This window comes from Nerophis ophidion, linkage group LG05 (genome assembly GCF_033978795.1).
Source record: "Nerophis ophidion isolate RoL-2023_Sa linkage group LG05, RoL_Noph_v1.0, whole genome shotgun sequence".
Taxonomy (NCBI): Eukaryota; Metazoa; Chordata; class Actinopteri; order Syngnathiformes; family Syngnathidae; genus Nerophis; species Nerophis ophidion.
In genome coordinates this window covers 7220807-7238230 of record NC_084615.1, presented here as the reverse complement: position 1 = coordinate 7238230, position 17424 = coordinate 7220807, and the positions used below count along the sequence as shown (strand labels likewise).

The 17424-nt window shown below is 42.2% G+C and overlaps 3 protein-coding genes across 11 annotated transcripts in view; all 3 read left to right on the top strand.

Moving 5' to 3' along the window:
* LOC133552572 (protocadherin gamma-A11-like) overlaps window positions 1-17424 on the top strand; it is a 255083-nt gene that overhangs the window by 54955 nt on the left and 182704 nt on the right. Inside the window, exon 2 of one of the 9 annotated variants that reach the window (XM_061899841.1) lies at window positions 1128-2760. The exons of the other annotated variants lie outside the window; for them this stretch is intronic. Within the exon in view, the coding sequence (XP_061755825.1) occupies window positions 1128-1340 (213 nt within the window). The 3' untranslated portion in view covers window positions 1341-2760. Of the gene's footprint in view, window positions 1-1127; window positions 2761-17424 lie in introns of those variants that run through there. 9 annotated transcript variants of the gene reach the window in all.
* On the top strand, window positions 6299-9416 carry LOC133552563 (protocadherin beta-16-like). Its single transcript, XM_061899810.1, has one exon. The coding sequence runs from the start codon at window positions 6797-6799 to the stop codon at window positions 9263-9265; it is 2469 nt and encodes an 822-aa protein (XP_061755794.1). The 5' UTR covers window positions 6299-6796; the 3' UTR covers window positions 9266-9416.
* Window positions 9737-17377, top strand: LOC133552564 (protocadherin beta-16-like). The gene has a single exon (XM_061899811.1). The coding sequence runs from the start codon at window positions 12572-12574 to the stop codon at window positions 15002-15004; it is 2433 nt and encodes an 810-aa protein (XP_061755795.1). The 5' UTR covers window positions 9737-12571; the 3' UTR covers window positions 15005-17377.

Below are 17424 nucleotides of genomic sequence, written 5' to 3'. Positions count from 1 at the left end.
ACTCACACCCAGTGGGCAGGGAGAATTCACATCCAGTGGGACGCCAGTGATAATGCTGACTATGAGAAACCTTGGAGAGGACCTCAGATGTGGGCAACCCCCCCCCCCCCCTCTAGGGGACCGAAAGCAATAGATGTCGAGCGGGTCTAACATGATACTGTGAAATTTCAATCCATAGTGGCTCCAACACAGCCGCAAGAGTTCAGTTCAAAGCGGATCCAGGACCGCAGCGAGAGTCCCGTCCACAGGAAACCATATCAAGCGGAGGCGGATCAGCAGCGTAGAGATGTCCCCAACCGATACACAGGCGAGCGGTCCATCCTGGGTCCCGACGAGCGGTCCATCCTGGGTCCCGACTCTGGACAGCCAGTACTTCATCCATGGTCATCGGACCGGACCCCCTCCACAAGGGAGGGGGGGACATAGGAGAAATAGAATGTGAGTGTGAGTGTCGCCTGTCTATCTGTGTTGGCCCTGTGATGAGGTGGCGACTTGTCCAGGGTTTACACCGCCTTCTGCCCAAATGCAGTTAAGATAGGCTCCAGCGACCCCAAAAGGGACAAGCGGTAGAGAATAGATGGATGGACTTCTTACCATTGATGTGATTTATTGGACAGGTGCGGTTGGAAAACGGATGGATGGATTAAAATGCTTAAGAATGTTTTATATGTTAAACGTTATTTTTAACACCGATTACTGGCGGAATTATTCATGACTAATCGTGTTGTATTTGAGAGCCAGATGCAGTCATCAAAAGAGCCACATCTGGCTCTAGAGCCGTAGGTTCCCCACCCCCTGGGTTGGAGTGTCCGCCCTGAGATGGGTAGGTGGTGACTTACACCGACCGCAACATACCAAAGTCTATAAAAATGGGACCCATTACCTCCCTGCTTGGCACTCAGCATCAAGGGTTGGACATGATTCCCGAGCGCGGCCACCGCTGCTGCTCACTGCTCCCCTCACCTCCCAGGGGGTGGAACAAGGGAATGGGTCAAATGCAGAGGTTAGTTTCACCACACCTGCATAGTCAGTTAGTTGTCAATTGGCACTAAGTTGAAAGTGCCAGTCTTGTCTTTAGTGGAGTCGTACAAAATGTTGTACTGTAAGTCCAGTATTGCATATTTAAGTTGGACAGAGCTGCTAGTCACAACGTGCTGGTGATGGAACCCAGTTCTACAGGAACCATGCAGAAGATACACAGTGAAAGGAACATCCTGGATGAACCTAAATCTCTCTTTTGGGGACGGCGTGGCGCAGTGGGAGAGTGGCCGTGCGCAACCCGAGGGTCACTGGTTCAAATCCCACCTAGAACCAACCTGGTCACGTCCGTTGTGTCCTGAGCAAGACACTTCACCCTTGCTCCTGATGGGTGCTGGTTGGCGCCTTGCATGGCAGCTCCCTCCATCAGTGTGTGAATGTGTGTGTGAATGTGGAAGTAGTGTCAAAGCGCTTTGAGTACCTTGAAGGTAGAAAAGCGCTATACAAGTACAACCCATTTATCATTTATTTTGGAGGTTTGTTTAAAATAATTTAAATGTGGCTTTTCTGTCTGGATTTGGGTGAATTTGATTATTGTTATCCATGCACAGCAGTGGCTCTAATGTCTCCCGTCACTTACAACCTCCAGAAATTATGAAAATATGAATGAAAGTGGTACATATGTATTTATATTTCTTAGTTTGTCAAATGAGGAATATGCATTTGAGAATTAGCACCATTTTTGCATATCATTTCCTGCTTGGTTTTTTTCCCTTTACAGTTGAGTTCTTTAACTGGACGTTCATGTGCATCATTTTACTTTGTAGGAGTCTTCATACATTATTCTTCTGTGATATGTTAATCGTAATATCCATGCAATCTTCAAAAACTTCTACTACAGACTATCAGTAAACTCCACGTCAGTAAGTGTTACAGCAGGGGTCGAGAACCTTTTTGGCTGAGAGAGCCAAGACGCCAAATATTTTAAAATGCTTTTCCGTAAGAGCCATCAATCAATCAATCAATCAATCAATGTTTACTTATATAGCCCTAAATCACTAGTGTCTCAAAGGGCTGCACAAACCACTACGACATCCTCGGTAGGCCCACATAAGGGCAAGGAAAACTCACACCCAGTGGGACGTCGGTGACAATGATGACTATGAGAACCTTGGAGAGGAGGAAAGCAATGGATGTCGAGCGGGTCTAACATGATACTGTGAAAGTTCAATCCATAATGGATCCAACACAGTCGCAAGATATATAATAATATTTTTTTACACTGAACGCAACTAATCACGTGCATTTTTAAGTAAAACCAACATTTCTAGGGTATAATAAGTCTGTTATTCTCCGTAATAACAGTGTTATTCTGAAGCTAACTGTGGAGGGGGTGTGGCCTGCAGGCCTGCAGCGAAGCGGGGTGTGCCAGGACCGGCCTTGAAATCAGCGACAGGTGCGTAGATGGCCCACCTGGGCCTTGTTATCTAATCACCTGTCGCTATGTTATAAGCAGCAGCCAGGAGGAGAGACGGGGTTGGGGCTGGAGCCAGAGTGCGAGCGAGAACGAAAGAGAAAAATACAATTGCTGGAAAGCAACTGAGAGACTTATTGAAAAATAAAACAATATTGTAACCCTGAAACAGGCTCTCATGTCGGTGCTTGGTGGTCTGAAGAAACCCCAGGAAGGCAAGCCCCACACTAATCAATAATAAATAACGTTTTACCATTAACGCAGCTTCTTGAACAGGTGCGGAAGGAAACGGATGGATGGATTAAAATGCATGAAAATGTTTTATATTTTGAACGTTACTTTTAACACTATGATTACAAGCGGAATTATTCATTACTTAGCGTGTTACGCAGTGTCAGCTAGGATTTATCTGAGAACCAGATGCAGTCATCAAAAGAGCCACATCTGGCTCTAGAGCCATAGGTTCCCTACCCCTGGGTTACAGTAAATACAGAATCGTACAAAAACTGGAAAAAAAAAACTATACCAAACTGTCATTCGTAACAACATCCATCCATCCCTTTTTCTACCGCTTGTCCCTTTTTGTGGTCGTGGGGGGGTCGCTGGAGCAGAACAACATTAATAGTTAAACATGGATTAGTAATCAGTGAGAGTATTTTCTGAAACATGTTGATGTGTAAAACACTTTTAAGGAGGAGGATTTGAACTTTGATCTTTTGGATTCCCCAATTATTTAGTGTTTTGTTTTCAATCTACATTTTTAGTTTGTGTTTTACGTGGATATAGACTACAGCAACATGACATTCAAAGGTTTGTTGATGATTGGTAGGATATAATTGTATAAACACCATTAATAATGTAGCAACTATTATGACCTCTGACCTTATCTTACTTGGCAATCTCCAATTATATCACCCTTTAAAATGTGTACTTTTTACAAGTTATTGATTGTTGCTGATCCACCTCCGCTTGGGATGGTTTCCTGCTGGCTCCACTATGGACGGGACTCTCGCTACTATATAGGATCCACTTTGGACTGGACTCCCACCGTTATGTTAGATCCACTATGGATTGGACTTTCACAATATCATGTTAGACCCGCTCGACATCCATTACTTTCGGTCCCAATGGGGTCCTCTCCAAGGTTTCTCATAGTCTTAATAGTCACTGTCACCGACGTCCCACTGGGCGTGAGTTTTTCCTTGCCGTTATGTGGGCTCTGTACCAAAGATGTCGTTGTGGTTTGTGCAGCCCTTTGAGACACTTGTGATTTAGGGGCTAAATTAATAAACATTGATTGATTGTTACTGTTGAAAATCTTCAAGATTTGTTTAAAAAACAGTTTTGAAGCATCTTATAATCTGGGACGTGCCTGCATGCACCATGTCAGATAACACTCATAATGTACGTATTTATTGATCAGATGAGTGCCAATCAATCGGCCACTGATCAGTATTGGCCGACTTTTATGAAAACGTATGTGATCGTCTTTGCTGATCCATCCATCTTCTTTCACTTACCCGAAGTTAGGTCGCGGGGGCAGCAGCCTAAGCAGGGAAGCCCAGACTTCCCTCTTCCCAGCCACTTCGTCCAGCTCTTCCCGGGGGATCCCGAGGTGTTCCCAGACCAGCCGGGAGACACAGTCTTCCCAACGTGTCCTGGGTCTTCCCCGTGGCCTCCGACCACTTAAACATGCCCTAAACACCTCCCTAGGGAGGCATTCGGGTGGCATCCTGACCAGATGCCCAAACCCACCTAATCTGGCTCCTCTCCATGTGAAGGAGCAGCGGCTTTACTTTGAGTTCCTCCCGGATGACAGAGCTTCTCACCCTATCTCTAAGGGAGAGACCCAAACTCATTTGAGCCGCTTGTACCCGTGATCTTGTCCTTTCGGTCATGACCCAAAGCTCATGACCATAGGTGAGGACGGGAACGTAGATCAATCGGTAAATTGAAAGCTTTGCCTTCCGGCTCAGCTCCTTCTTCACCACAACGGATCCATACAACATCCGCATTACTGAAGACGCCGCATCGATCCGCCTGACCATCTCACCATCCACTCTTCCCTCACTCGTGAACAAGACTCCTAGGTACTTGAACTCCTCCACTTGGGCAGGGTCTCCTCCACAACCCGGAAATGGCACTCTACCCTTTTCCGGGCGAGAACCATGGACTCTTTGCCGATCGATGCCTTAAAATAGTGATCGCAAACGCTGATCTTGTCTGGCTGACACTTTTTAGTCCCACGGCTGACTAGGCAACGTATCTTCATAGAAAAATTCCTGTAAATTAATAATAATTTACCCCATTACAGATAAAAAGCTACTTTTTGTCTCAAGTATACATTATTATTAAGTATTAGGACGTTGCCAAACATGTTACACAGACAGAGCAATCAGGAGCAAGTATGCTAGTTAGGCTTGCTAGCAGCTAAACTTGCTTCAAACAACATAAGAAATAAGTTTGATAAAGTTCAAGAAAGATAGATGGAAGTGACTTAAAGCAGAAAGTAATCATGAATTAACAGGAAATGAACAAATAGATCAATGAGTCTCCAGAGAGACTACAAAAACAACAAATGTCAGTATTGTCACAACCAAAAGTGCACCACGCCAAAGGAGGGCGGATTATTCCATAATTTGGTGGTGCCGACACAAAGGATAATATCAGAATATGATCGATACAAGAGTGATTAGGTGGATATCTTTGTTTTCCTCAAAATCGTATGTTTTATTTGTATTTTTTTAAATATTTTTGTTAACCTTTACACATTGAGGAATTTATTCCCTGGACACAGGAGGACTTGAAGTGCAAAAATAATTTCAATGCATGTAAAAGATTATACTTTTCGATTGTGTTTAGTTAATGTGTACTATTGACTGTGTTTTGCACAAACAGTTACGAGTAATACAAAAGAATAAGAAACCAGTTAAAATTTAGTGGTGATATTGACAAACTGTACACAGCGCTCACCATAAATAAATGAAAATATTTACATTTAATACATGTGATCGGTATTTTTGTCCGACCAATTCCCTCATGGATGACCGGCATTGGAATTGATAACACAAATCTCTGATGGGAACATCCCTGGATCAAATATAGTCTATTGGAAAATGAATATTGAAAATAGTTTTACCTACTCACTGGCCTAGTGGTTAGAGCAGGGGTAGGGAACCTATGGTTCTAGAGCCAGATGTGGCTCTTTTGATGACTGCACCTGGCTCTTAGCTGACATTGCTTAACACGATAAATCATGAATAATTCCGCTGGTAATCACAGTGTCAAAAATAACTAAAACATTCTCATGCATTTTAATCCATCTGTCCGGTTTCTACCGCACCTGTTCAAGAAGTCGCATTAATGGTAAGAATTATTTTATTCATTGTTGGTTAGCTTCAGAATAACAATGTTATTAAAAATAATAAGAGACCTACTATACTGTAAAAATGTTGGTCTTATTTAAAAATGCACGCATTAAGTTGTATTCGGTGTTAAAAAAAATATTATATGGCTCTCACGGTTCCCGACCCCTGGGTTAGAGTGTCCGCCCTGAGATTGTAGGTTGTGAGTTCAAACCCTGGCTGAGTCATACCAAAGACTATAAAAATGGGAGCCATTACCTACCTGCTTGGTACTCAGCATCAAGGGTTGGAATTGGGGGTTAAATCACCAAAAATGATTCCCGGGCGTGGCACTGATGCCCACTGCTCCCCTCACCTCCCAGGGGGGGTGAAACAAGGGGATGGGTCCAATGCAGAGGACATATTTCAATCATTAAAATCATTAAAAAATCATTAAAATCATTAAAAAATCATTGGTACTTTAACTTTTAACGTAACTTGACACTGATAGTAAATGATATATTTATGGAGCATATTGTGCTGAAACATGTTGCTGATGTTTAGTATTTGTAGTTTTTTTAAAATATGTATTTATAACTTAAAACAGTTAATGTGTCGTATTTGAATCAAGTTAAGGCAGTGTGGGGTGCTTCATGTGTTCTGTGAGTGCATGTAGCTAGTTTGTCATATGATGGTGAAAGGGTTAAAAAAAAATGATGTACCAGGCTGCAGTGTTGCACTGTTGACTCTAGAGGACGCTGCAGACCAGAGTGTTGTTGGCTGGGAGCAGTCCATCATGCAGCTTTAAAAAAAACACACATAACGTTCAGGACTGGAGAAGAACGGAGCTTGTTCCGCCTGTTAGAGAAATATATTGGTCCTAAAAGCCATTTGTTTCAGCAAAAAGTGGATTTTATTCGACGTTTGATTGTGAGAAGTGTCTGTTTTTTGTGGATTATAAGCAAAGTGGATCTCCGCTGGTGCGAAATTGGACAGAACAATGAAGGGGCAAGTACTCCTGTTTGTGTGTCTCTGCGCCCTCGACGCAGTGCTCGGCCAGGCAAGCTACTCTATTCCAGAGGAAATGACCAGAGGGTCTTTGGTGGGCAACATAGCACAGGATTTAGGTCTGGAAATACGACGTCTGATTGCTGGCAAAGCAAAGATCTATTCCAGGAACAATGAAGAATACATCGAGCTGAGCCGTGAAAAGGGCGTCCTGCTCGTCAAAGAGAGGATCGACAGAGAGGCTCTGTGCGCACACACCGCTCTCTGTGCGCTGCAACTGGAAATTGTACTGGAGAATCCCATGGAATTTTACAGCGTTATTGTGCAGATTACAGACATCAATGATAATGTGCCAAGCTTTGAAAAAAACGAAATAGAATTTAAAATAAGCGAGTCTGCATCAATGGGGGCATCATTTGTATTAGAAATGGCTGTTGATCTCGATGTTGGCATTAATGACCTCCAAAAGTATGAATTAAAACCAACTGATAATTTTGCTCTTAAATTGCAAAATAACGAGGATGGAAATCAAAACGTTGAGATGGTTTTACAGAAGCCTTTAGACAGAGAGAGGGAGGAGCAGATGTCTCTGGTGTTAACGGCTGTAGATGGAGGAGAACCGCGCATGTCAGGAACAATGTTGATTCATATTACAGTGTTAGACGCTAATGATAATGCCCCGATTTTTACACAGCGGACTTACAAAGCTACTGTTCCGGAAAATTCACCAACAGGCACAATTGTGGCCACTGTCACTGCTTCTGATGCAGATGGTGATGTAAACGCGAAAATATCTTACTCAATAACCAACACACTAGACAATGTTAGGAATATATTTAAAATAAATAAACAAAGTGGGCAAATTTCATTAATTGGAAATATTGATTTTGAAAAATCAAGATATTTTCAAATTAATTTACGTGCTAGTGATGATGGAGGACTTACAGATTACTGTAAGTTGATTATAGATGTACAAGATGTAAATGACAACAAACCTGAAATCAATATTATGTCAACGTCTAACACAATATCAGAGGATGCAGAAATTAATACTGTTACTATGATCAATATACAAGATTTAGATTCTGGAGAAAATGGAAATGTGAATTGCTTCATTAACGAAAATATGCCATTTATTCTAAAAACTTCCAAAAATAATTTCTACAGTTTAGTGACGGACGGTGAATTAGACCGAGAGAGGTCAAGTGAGTATAACATCACAGTGATGTGCTCTGATGAGGGAGTGCCCTCCCTCTCCAGCAGCGTCACTCTCACCTTACACATCTCAGATGTGAACGACAACGCACCTGTCTTTGAGAGGAGCTCCTATGAGGCCTCCATTGTAGAAAACAACACTCCAGGTCTTTCTATATTCACCGTGAAAGCCAGAGACGCTGACTGGAACCAGAACGCTCGCCTCTCTTACATGCTGGAGGACTCCTCTGTTAACGGAGTGGCGGTCTCCTCATATGTGTCTGTTAGTGCTGATAGTGGAGTCATCCATGCAGTGCGCTCTTTTGACTACGAGCACCTGAAGGAGTTTAATTTCCGCGTCAGAGCTCAGGATGGAGGTTCTCCTCCGCTCAGCAGCAACGTGAGCGTCCGCGTCCTGATCCAGGACCAGAACGACAACGCCCCCCAGGTCCTGTACCCGGTCCAGACGGGCGGCTCGGTGCTGGCTGAAATGGTGCCTCGTTCAGCAGATGTGGGCTATCTGGTGACTAAAGTGGTGGCTGTGGATGTGGACTCTGGACAGAACGCCTGGCTCTCCTATAAAGTGCAGAAAGCCACAGACAGGGCGCTGTTTGAAGTGGGCCTACACAATGGAGAAATAAGAACTGTCCGCCAAGTCACTGATAAAGATGGCGTCAAACAAAGACTGAGTGTTCTAGTGGAGGACAACGGGCAGCCCTCTCGTTCAGCTACAGTCATTGTTAACGTGGCGGTGGCGGACAGCTTCCCTGAAGTGCTGTCAGAGTTCACTGACTTTAGCATGCACGACAAGGAGTACAATGACAAGCTGACTTTTTACTTAGTCTTGGCTTTGGCTGTGGTCTCCTTCCTCTTCATCACCTGCTTGCTGCTCATCATATCAGTCAAAGTGTACAGGTGGAGACAGTCTCGCGTCCTGTACCACTCCAACCTCCCTGTCATTCCATATTATCCACCACGTTACTCAGACACTTTGGGGACAGGGACTCTCCAACACGTGTACAATTACGAGGTGTGCAGGACCAGCGACTCCAGAAAAAGTGACTTGAAGTTGGACAGAGCTGCTAGTCACAACGTGCTGGTGATGGACCCCAGTTCTACAGGAACCAGGCCGAAGATACACAGTGAAAGGAACATCCTGGATGAACCTGACTCTCCTTTAGAGGTTGGTTTAAAATATTTTGAATGCGGAATGTTCTTTTTGGAATTCTCATATTGTCACCTATGCTACTGTCTCATTTTACCTTAAAACCTCCATAAATTATGAAAATATGAAGTACTTATTGTTGTAATTCATCTTTTAGTTGTTCAATGGGAAATATGCATGGAGTCAAAGTACAGTTGCGGATTAGCACCATGGACAGCTGAGAAATGTTTTGTTAATGGTTAAGTTTTGTATTTTTTAACTCAACAAACGTGCGTCATTTTAATCTTGATATAAAATCTACATGTTTGATATGTTCATCTTCATATCCACATAAGTTGGATATGAAGAGTTGGATCCGCTTTGAACTGAACTCTCGCGGCTGTGTTGGAGCCACTATGGATTGAACTTTCTCAGTATCATGTTAGACCCGCTCGACATCCATTGCTTTCGGTCCCCTAGAGGGGTGGGGGGGTTGCCCACATCTGAGGTCCTCTCCAAGGTTTCTCATAGTCAGCATTGTCACTGGCGTCCCACTGGATGTGAATTCTCCCTGCCCACTGGGTGTGAGTTTTCCTTGCCCTTTTGTGGGTTCTTCCTAGGATGTTGTAGTCGTAATGATTTGTGCAGTCCTTTGAGACATTTGTGATTTGGGGCTATATAAATAAACATTGATTGATTGAAGTTTCAGTATCAACTATACTGACTGTCGACCAATTACATGTCATAAAGTGTTACCGCAGTAAAAAATACAGTCTTATAGAATATGTTAGCATTCTTTGTATATTTTCATCAACATAACGATCAGACTTGGAATATTTTTCCCTACAAAACTATCATTAATGACAACATTTATCTTGATACATGGATTAGTAATTAGTGAGTTCATTTTCCAAATAATGTTGTTGTGTGGAGCACTGACGAATTGCATAATCTGAAATTTGACCTGATTATTTTATCATCATGGGGTAGTTGTCAAAGTTTATTTATGCAGCCTTTAATCACAATTGCCTCAAATTTGTCTCAAATGTTGATCTAAATTGTCTCGGTTTTTGCGGATAGGACAACAGCAACATGGCATTCAAATAGTTGTTGCAGATTAGTTGACTATTGTCAGTCAAACACTATTAATAATGTTTCAATTATGATCTCTGACGTCAGCTTACTTGGCCATCTCCTCTTTTATAATGTTTAGTTGTTACAATTCATTAATTATCACTGTTCAAATTATGTAAGAGCTACTCAAAAAAGGTTTAGTTGCTGATTAAAACATTACACCTGCCTCCACCATCATGTCTCGTTAATCAAAATGTACGTAATTATTCATCACATAACCGATTAAAAATAAATATTGATAAATGCTTGGTTTAAACTTGTCATTTATCATATATTAAATATTTATGGATCATATGGAGGCTTCACGGGGGGAGAGGGGTTAGTGCGTCTGCCTCACAATACGAAGGTCCTGCAGTCTTGGGTTCAATCCCAGGCTCGGGCTCTTTCTGTGTGGAGTTTGCATGTTCTCCCCGTGAATGCGTGGGTTCCCTCCGGGTACTCCGGCTTCCTCCCACCTCCAAAGACATGCACCTGGGGATAGGCCCCTCCCACCTCCAAAGACATGCACCTGTGGATAGGCCCCTCCCACCTCCAAAGACATGCACCTGGGGATAGGCCCCTCCCACCTCCAAAGACATGCACCTGGGGATAGGTTGATTGGCAACACTAAATGGTCCCTAGTGTGTGAATGTGAGTGTGAATATTGTCTGTCTATCTGTGTTGGCCCTGCGATGAGGTGGCGACTTGTCCAGGGTGTACCCTGCCTTCCGCCCGATTGTAGCTGAGATAGGCGCCGGCGCCCACCGCGACCCCGAAAGGGAATAAGCGGTAGAGAATGGATGGATGGATCATATGGAGCATTTTGTATAGTACATACGCATTTTGTTGTTGTTGGGTAATTGCTGTTTTTAATGTTTGTTTTGAAGTATGAAACAGTAAATGTGTCACATGTCATGCATGTAGACACATTGACACAGGATAGAGAAAAATAAGGAACTTATTGACTACAACGTTGGGTTACAATAGCGGACTCGCGCAAGGCCCTTTGGGCAAAACCTTTACCATATATGGAGATATTCGCTGATGTCACAACTGAAAAAAACGCCACAAATGGGCCAAATTTCAAACGGTTTGTTTGGAGTAAATACAAAGGAAGGTCAGATTGTTTTATAAGTATCTCCGCCATACCACCAGGGTTTTATTTCAAATGTGCGAGGCTGATGTAGATCCCTAATAAATCCCAAAAACAATTCGGTAGGAAAATTGGTTTAACATAACAGGTCCCCTTTAAGAGAGTTAAATGCATTTAACTCTTATTGTGGTTAAACAAACAAGTGATGTAGTGATGTAGTGGTTCGTGTTGTGGTTTGTGTAGCCCTTTGAGACACAAGTGATTTAGGGCTATATAAGTAAACATTGATTGATGTACATCCACACTCCCTAATCAAATATGTGCTTATTCCACTGTCATGTATTAAGAATGTTAATTTATGGATATTAATCTCGAAACACTGTTATTGGACTACATAGATGCTAATAAAATCTGTAAAGATATTTACAGACAAAAGGTTACAGGAAAGTACACTTTATCATATGTTTGTGCAACAGCATACATGTTATTGTGCAACATGTCAATAGTTTGATCTCTGAAAAGGGAACATAGTATTTCCAAAGCATGATTCCAATGCTAACTCGTGTATGTTTTTGTTATTTTAATTGTAAGTGGGCCAAATTAATTATATTAGGAAATAATCTGTTTTTGTTATTTTCATTGTAAGTGGGCCAATTTATTATATTGGAAAAAAATCTACAAATGACTGCTGCTGTTTGATTATTAGAAAATGGATGGATGGATGTCAGGTTTGGGACAGAAAAAGGATGGATGGATGGATGATGTCAGGTTTGGGACAGGTGTGTTGTGTTCACATGTGCTTCACTGAATGTTTAGGGAGTTTTTGGGTGTGCTCAGACACATAAACAAATAGGGGAAACATTGTTCATGAGCCTTGTGCGTGCATGTGTGGCTGGTGTGTCCAGCGATGGTGAGGGAGTTAAAAATCATAAACCAGGCTGCAGTGATGCACTGTTGACTCTAGAGGACGCTGCAGACCAGAGTGTTGTTGGCTGGGAGCAGTCCATCGTGCAGCTTTAAAAAAAAAACACACATAACGTTCAGGACTGGAGAAGAACGGAGCTTTTTCTGCCTGTTAGAGAACAAATATTGGTCAAGAAAGCCATTTGTTTCAGCAAAAAGTGGATTTTATTCGACGTTTGATTGTGAAAAGTGCCGTTTTTTTTTTTGTGTGTGGATTATAAGCAAAGTGGATCTCCGCTGGTGCAAAATTGGACAGAACAATGAAGGGGCAAGTACTCCTGTTTGTGTGTCTCTGCGCCCTCGACGCAGTGCTCGGCCAGGCAAGCTACTCTATTCCAGAGGAAATGACCAGAGGGTCTTTGGTCGGCAACATAGCACAGGATTTAGGTCTGGAAATACGACGTCTGATTGCTGGCAAAGCAAAGATCTATTCCAGGAACAATGAAGAATACATCGAGCTGAGCCGTGAAAAGGGCGTCCTGCTCGTCAAAGAGAGGATCGACAGAGAGGCTCTGTGCGCACACACCGCTCTCTGCGCGCTGCAATTTAGGATCATTTTAGAAAACCCCATCGAGTTTTACAGCGTTAATGTGCAGATTACAGACATTAATGATAATGCGCCAGGTTTTGAAAAAAATGAGATGAAATTTAAAATAAGCGAGTCTGCTATGATTGGAGCAAAATTCGTCCTAGAAAGGGCGGTGGACTTTGATGTGGGAAATAACGGCATTGATAATTACGAGCTAAAACCAACTGATCATTTTGCTCTTAAATTACAAAATAATGCGGATGGGAATAAAAACGTGGAGATGATTTTACAGAAGCCTTTAGACAGAGAGAGGGAGGAGCAGATGTCTCTGGTGCTAACGGCTGTAGATGGAGGAGAACCGCGCATGTCAGGAACAATGTTGATTCATATTACAGTGTTAGACGCTAATGATAATGCCCCAATTTTTACACAGCCCACATACAAAGTTACTGTTACTGAAAATTCACCTGCAGGCACAATTGTGGCCACTGTCACTGCTTCTGATGCAGATACAGATTTAAACTCTAAAATGTCTTATTCAATAACCAACACACTTGATAATGTTAGAAAAATATTTAATGTAAACAAGGACAGTGGACAAGTCTCTCTAATTCAAAATATTGACTTTGAGAAATCTAAACATTTTCAAATTGATTTACTCGCAAGTGATGATGGAGGACTCACCGATTCTTGTAAGTTGATTATAGATGTACAAGATGTAAATGACAACAAACCTGAAATCAATATTATGTCAAAATCGAACGTGATATCAGAGGATGCAGAAATAAATACTGTCGTTACTGTTATCAACGTAGAGGATTTGGATTCAGGGGACAATGGGGTTGTAAAATGCTTTATTAATGATAATATTCCATTTATACTAACAAATTCTGAGAACAATTTCTACAGTTTAGTGACAGACAGTGAATTAGACCGAGAGAGGTCAAGTGAGTATAACATCACAGTGATGTGCTCTGATGAGGGAGTGCCCTCCCTCTCCAGCAGCGTCACTCTCACCTTACACATCTCAGATGTGAACGACAACGCACCTGTCTTTGAGAGGAGCTCCTATGAGGCCTCCATTGTAGAAAACAACACTCCAGGTCTTTCTATATTCACCGTGAAAGCCAGAGACGCTGACTGGAACCAGAACGCTCGCCTCTCTTACATGCTGGAGGACTCCTCTGTTAACGGAGTGGCGGTCTCCTCATATGTGTCTGTTAGTGCTGATAGTGGAGTGATCCATGCAGTGCGCTCTTTTGACTACGAGCACCTGAAGGAGTTTAATTTCCGCGTCAGAGCTCAGGATGGAGGCTCCACTCCACTTAGTAGCAACGTGAGCGTCCGCGTCCTGATCCAGGACCAGAACGACAACGCCCCCCAGGTCCTGTACCCGGTCCAGACGGGCGGCTCGGTGCTGGCTGAAATGGTGCCTCGTTCAGCAGATGTGGGCTATCTGGTGACTAAAGTGGTGGCTGTGGATGTGGACTCTGGACAGAACGCCTGGCTCTCCTATAAAGTGCAGAAAGCCACAGACAGGGCGCTGTTTGAAGTGGGCCTACACAATGGAGAAATAAGAACTGTCCGCCAAGTCACTGATAAAGATGGCGTCAAACAAAGACTGAGTGTTCTAGTGGAGGACAACGGGCAGCCCTCTCGTTCAGCTACAGTCATTGTTAACGTGGCGGTGGCGGACAGCTTCCCTGAAGTGCTGTCAGAGTTCACTGACTTTAGCATGCACGACAAGGAGTACAATGACAAGCTGACTTTTTACTTAGTCTTGGCTTTGGCTGTGGTGTCCTTCCTCTTCATCACCTGCTTGCTGCTCATCATATCAGTCAAAGTGTACAGGTGGAGACAGTCTCGCGTCCTGTACCACTCCAACCTCCCTGTCATTCCATATTATCCACCACGTTACTCAGACACTTTGGGGACAGGGACTCTCCAACATGTGTACAATTACGAGGTGTGCAGGACCAGCGACTCCAGAAAAAGTGACTTGAAGTTGGACAGAACTGCTAGTCACAACGTGCTGGTGATGGACCCCAGTTCTACAGGAACCATGCAGAAGATACACAGTGAAAGGAACATCCTGGATGAACCTGACTCTCCTCTAGAGGTTAGTCATTTGCGTTTTGTTTGGAGTTCTGCAGTATTTGTTTAGTAATGCCTGGAAGTTTATGATTGTACATTGTCACAACATATCACAAAGGTCATTGTCCATGATTTTGGTACCTTTTTTAATCAGTCTAATGAAAACCATATCCATCCAACATTTCAGTTATTTGACATTGCATACAGTATCTCATTGTTGTATGCTAAACTGGAGAGACTCAGATGTTTTGTTGCTTGAAGACCCTGCTTGGTTGTTGATATTGTAGTTGTTGATCTCACTATAACTCATATTTATTTTCTATTTAAGCCTTTGGTCACCACAAAGTTTATGTATTTCAGTTCTGGAAGCAAAACATTCTGATTTAGACTTGATTGATTGAACATGACAGTCCTTGCATGTAGGGCTGGGCGATATATCGAATATACTCGATATATCACAAGTTTGTCTCTGTGCAATATAGAAAATGACTATATTGTGATATTCGAGTATACGTTCTCATGCAGTTGCTTTTAGCTGCGTGCATTACTCTTCAGGCTTTTCTCTCTCTTTCTTGTATCTGCTTCTCACAGAGACGTAAAACTAGCGCACCTTCTAACATACATCACATACTGTCGCAACGTCATACACTCTCGCGGAGCAGACAAGTAGCGACATGGTAAAGTTGGCTGTGACGCTCGCGGTGTGGTAAAATATGAAGGAAGATTTAGTTCCCAAGAAAAACAGCAGGGAGTCCGTCGTCTGGCGGCGGTTTGGCTTCAAGGAGGAAGATGTTTCACAAGTATGCGGCAAAGGCGTTGCTACAAAAAGTAGCATTATTGCTAATGTGTTGCAACAATTTAAAAGTCACCCGCTAGAGAATGAAGAGTGCTTGAAACGCATGTCAAAATCTCACCCACACAATGCCCAAGCAACCATTTCCACTGGCTTCCACCTGTTCGACCTGCTACCATCTGGCAGGCGCTACAGGTGCATCAGAGCCAGAACAAACAGGCTCAGAGACAGCTTCTTTCCCAGAGCTGTCACCTTGTCGAACTCTAACTTATAATAATAATAATTCACCCCTATACTAATACCCTACTGTGCAATACTACCCTTTGAGTGCAATACGTCCGACACTGATTGTATTTATTACTTCGGTACTCTTGTCTTGTTCTGTATATTGTACAGTGTTTTGTATTTCTATAGTGTTTTGTATATTGTACAGGATTGCTTATTATTTTTATTGGATAGTAGTCTGTTTATTTTAATTGTTAGTTTTTCCGTTATTTATTTTACCCCATATTTGTTCCCACTACCGCACCTTAAGTTGGAGTCTTTAATCTCGTTATATGCAAATATAATGACAGTAAAGTCCATTCATTCATTCGTTTAACACCGTATGAAATAATAGTCAACAATAGAAGTAGATAACATCCTCAGGAACCTACCACATAGCAAAGGACATACACTATTGGATTTCCCATTATGCAGCTTTTTTTTATTTAACAGTTATTGAAATATCTTGTGACATCATGCACAAAAGTGCACTTTATGTGTTTTTTAACTATTGCAGTGGCGTTCTGTACAAAAAGTACACTTTAGTGTTTTTTTGATATGTCATCTTAGTGACATCATGCACAAAAGTGCACTAATAGCTTGTTTTAAAATGTCTCTGACAATCGTGCTCTTTCTGTTTTGAAATGACATGAACGTTTGCGCCACAGCTTAATAACTGCTTAATAAATACACTTTTGGTCAATTGACTTAGTTGTGATTTCCCTCTCTGCAAGAAAGTTTAAAAGTAGCATATATTAATGCAGTATGAAGAAGAATGTTTGAATGTAGACACATAGAATCATCATACTGCTGTGATTATATGCATCAAGTGTTCATTCAAGGCTAAGGAAAAATATCAAGCTATATATGGTGTATCGTGACATGGCCTAAAAATATCAAAATATTAATAAAAGGCCATATCGCCCAACCCTACTTGCAGGGCAATGTTGAATAACTCCAAAATTGATAATAACTCCACAAATAACAACCTTTTACTCGTAGATTATATTATGCAAATTTATGCAAGCTGAGTTTTAACAAAAATGTCACATTCCATACAAGCATGGATACCTCCTCAAATATAAACAATAGTTGTCTTTACCCCTTTGAAATTGTATTTCATATTTTCTCAAATGTACGACAATTTATTGTTCTGTTCACAAACACGTCCTCGTTGACTTTTGGTTGTCGTTTTAATTGCTGTGTTGTTATGTATCATAGCTCAACATTACCTTTTTCCATCCATCCATTTTCTACCGCTTATTCCCTTTTGAGGTCGCGGAGGACGCTGGCGCCTATCTCAGCTACAATCGGGCGGAAGGCGGGGTACACCCTGGACAAGTTTGTGAGACGTTAATATTAATTTGAAAAAAAATAAAACTTTCTGCCACCTAAAACAAAGCGAAAATGCTATATTTTGCCACAGAGCAGCT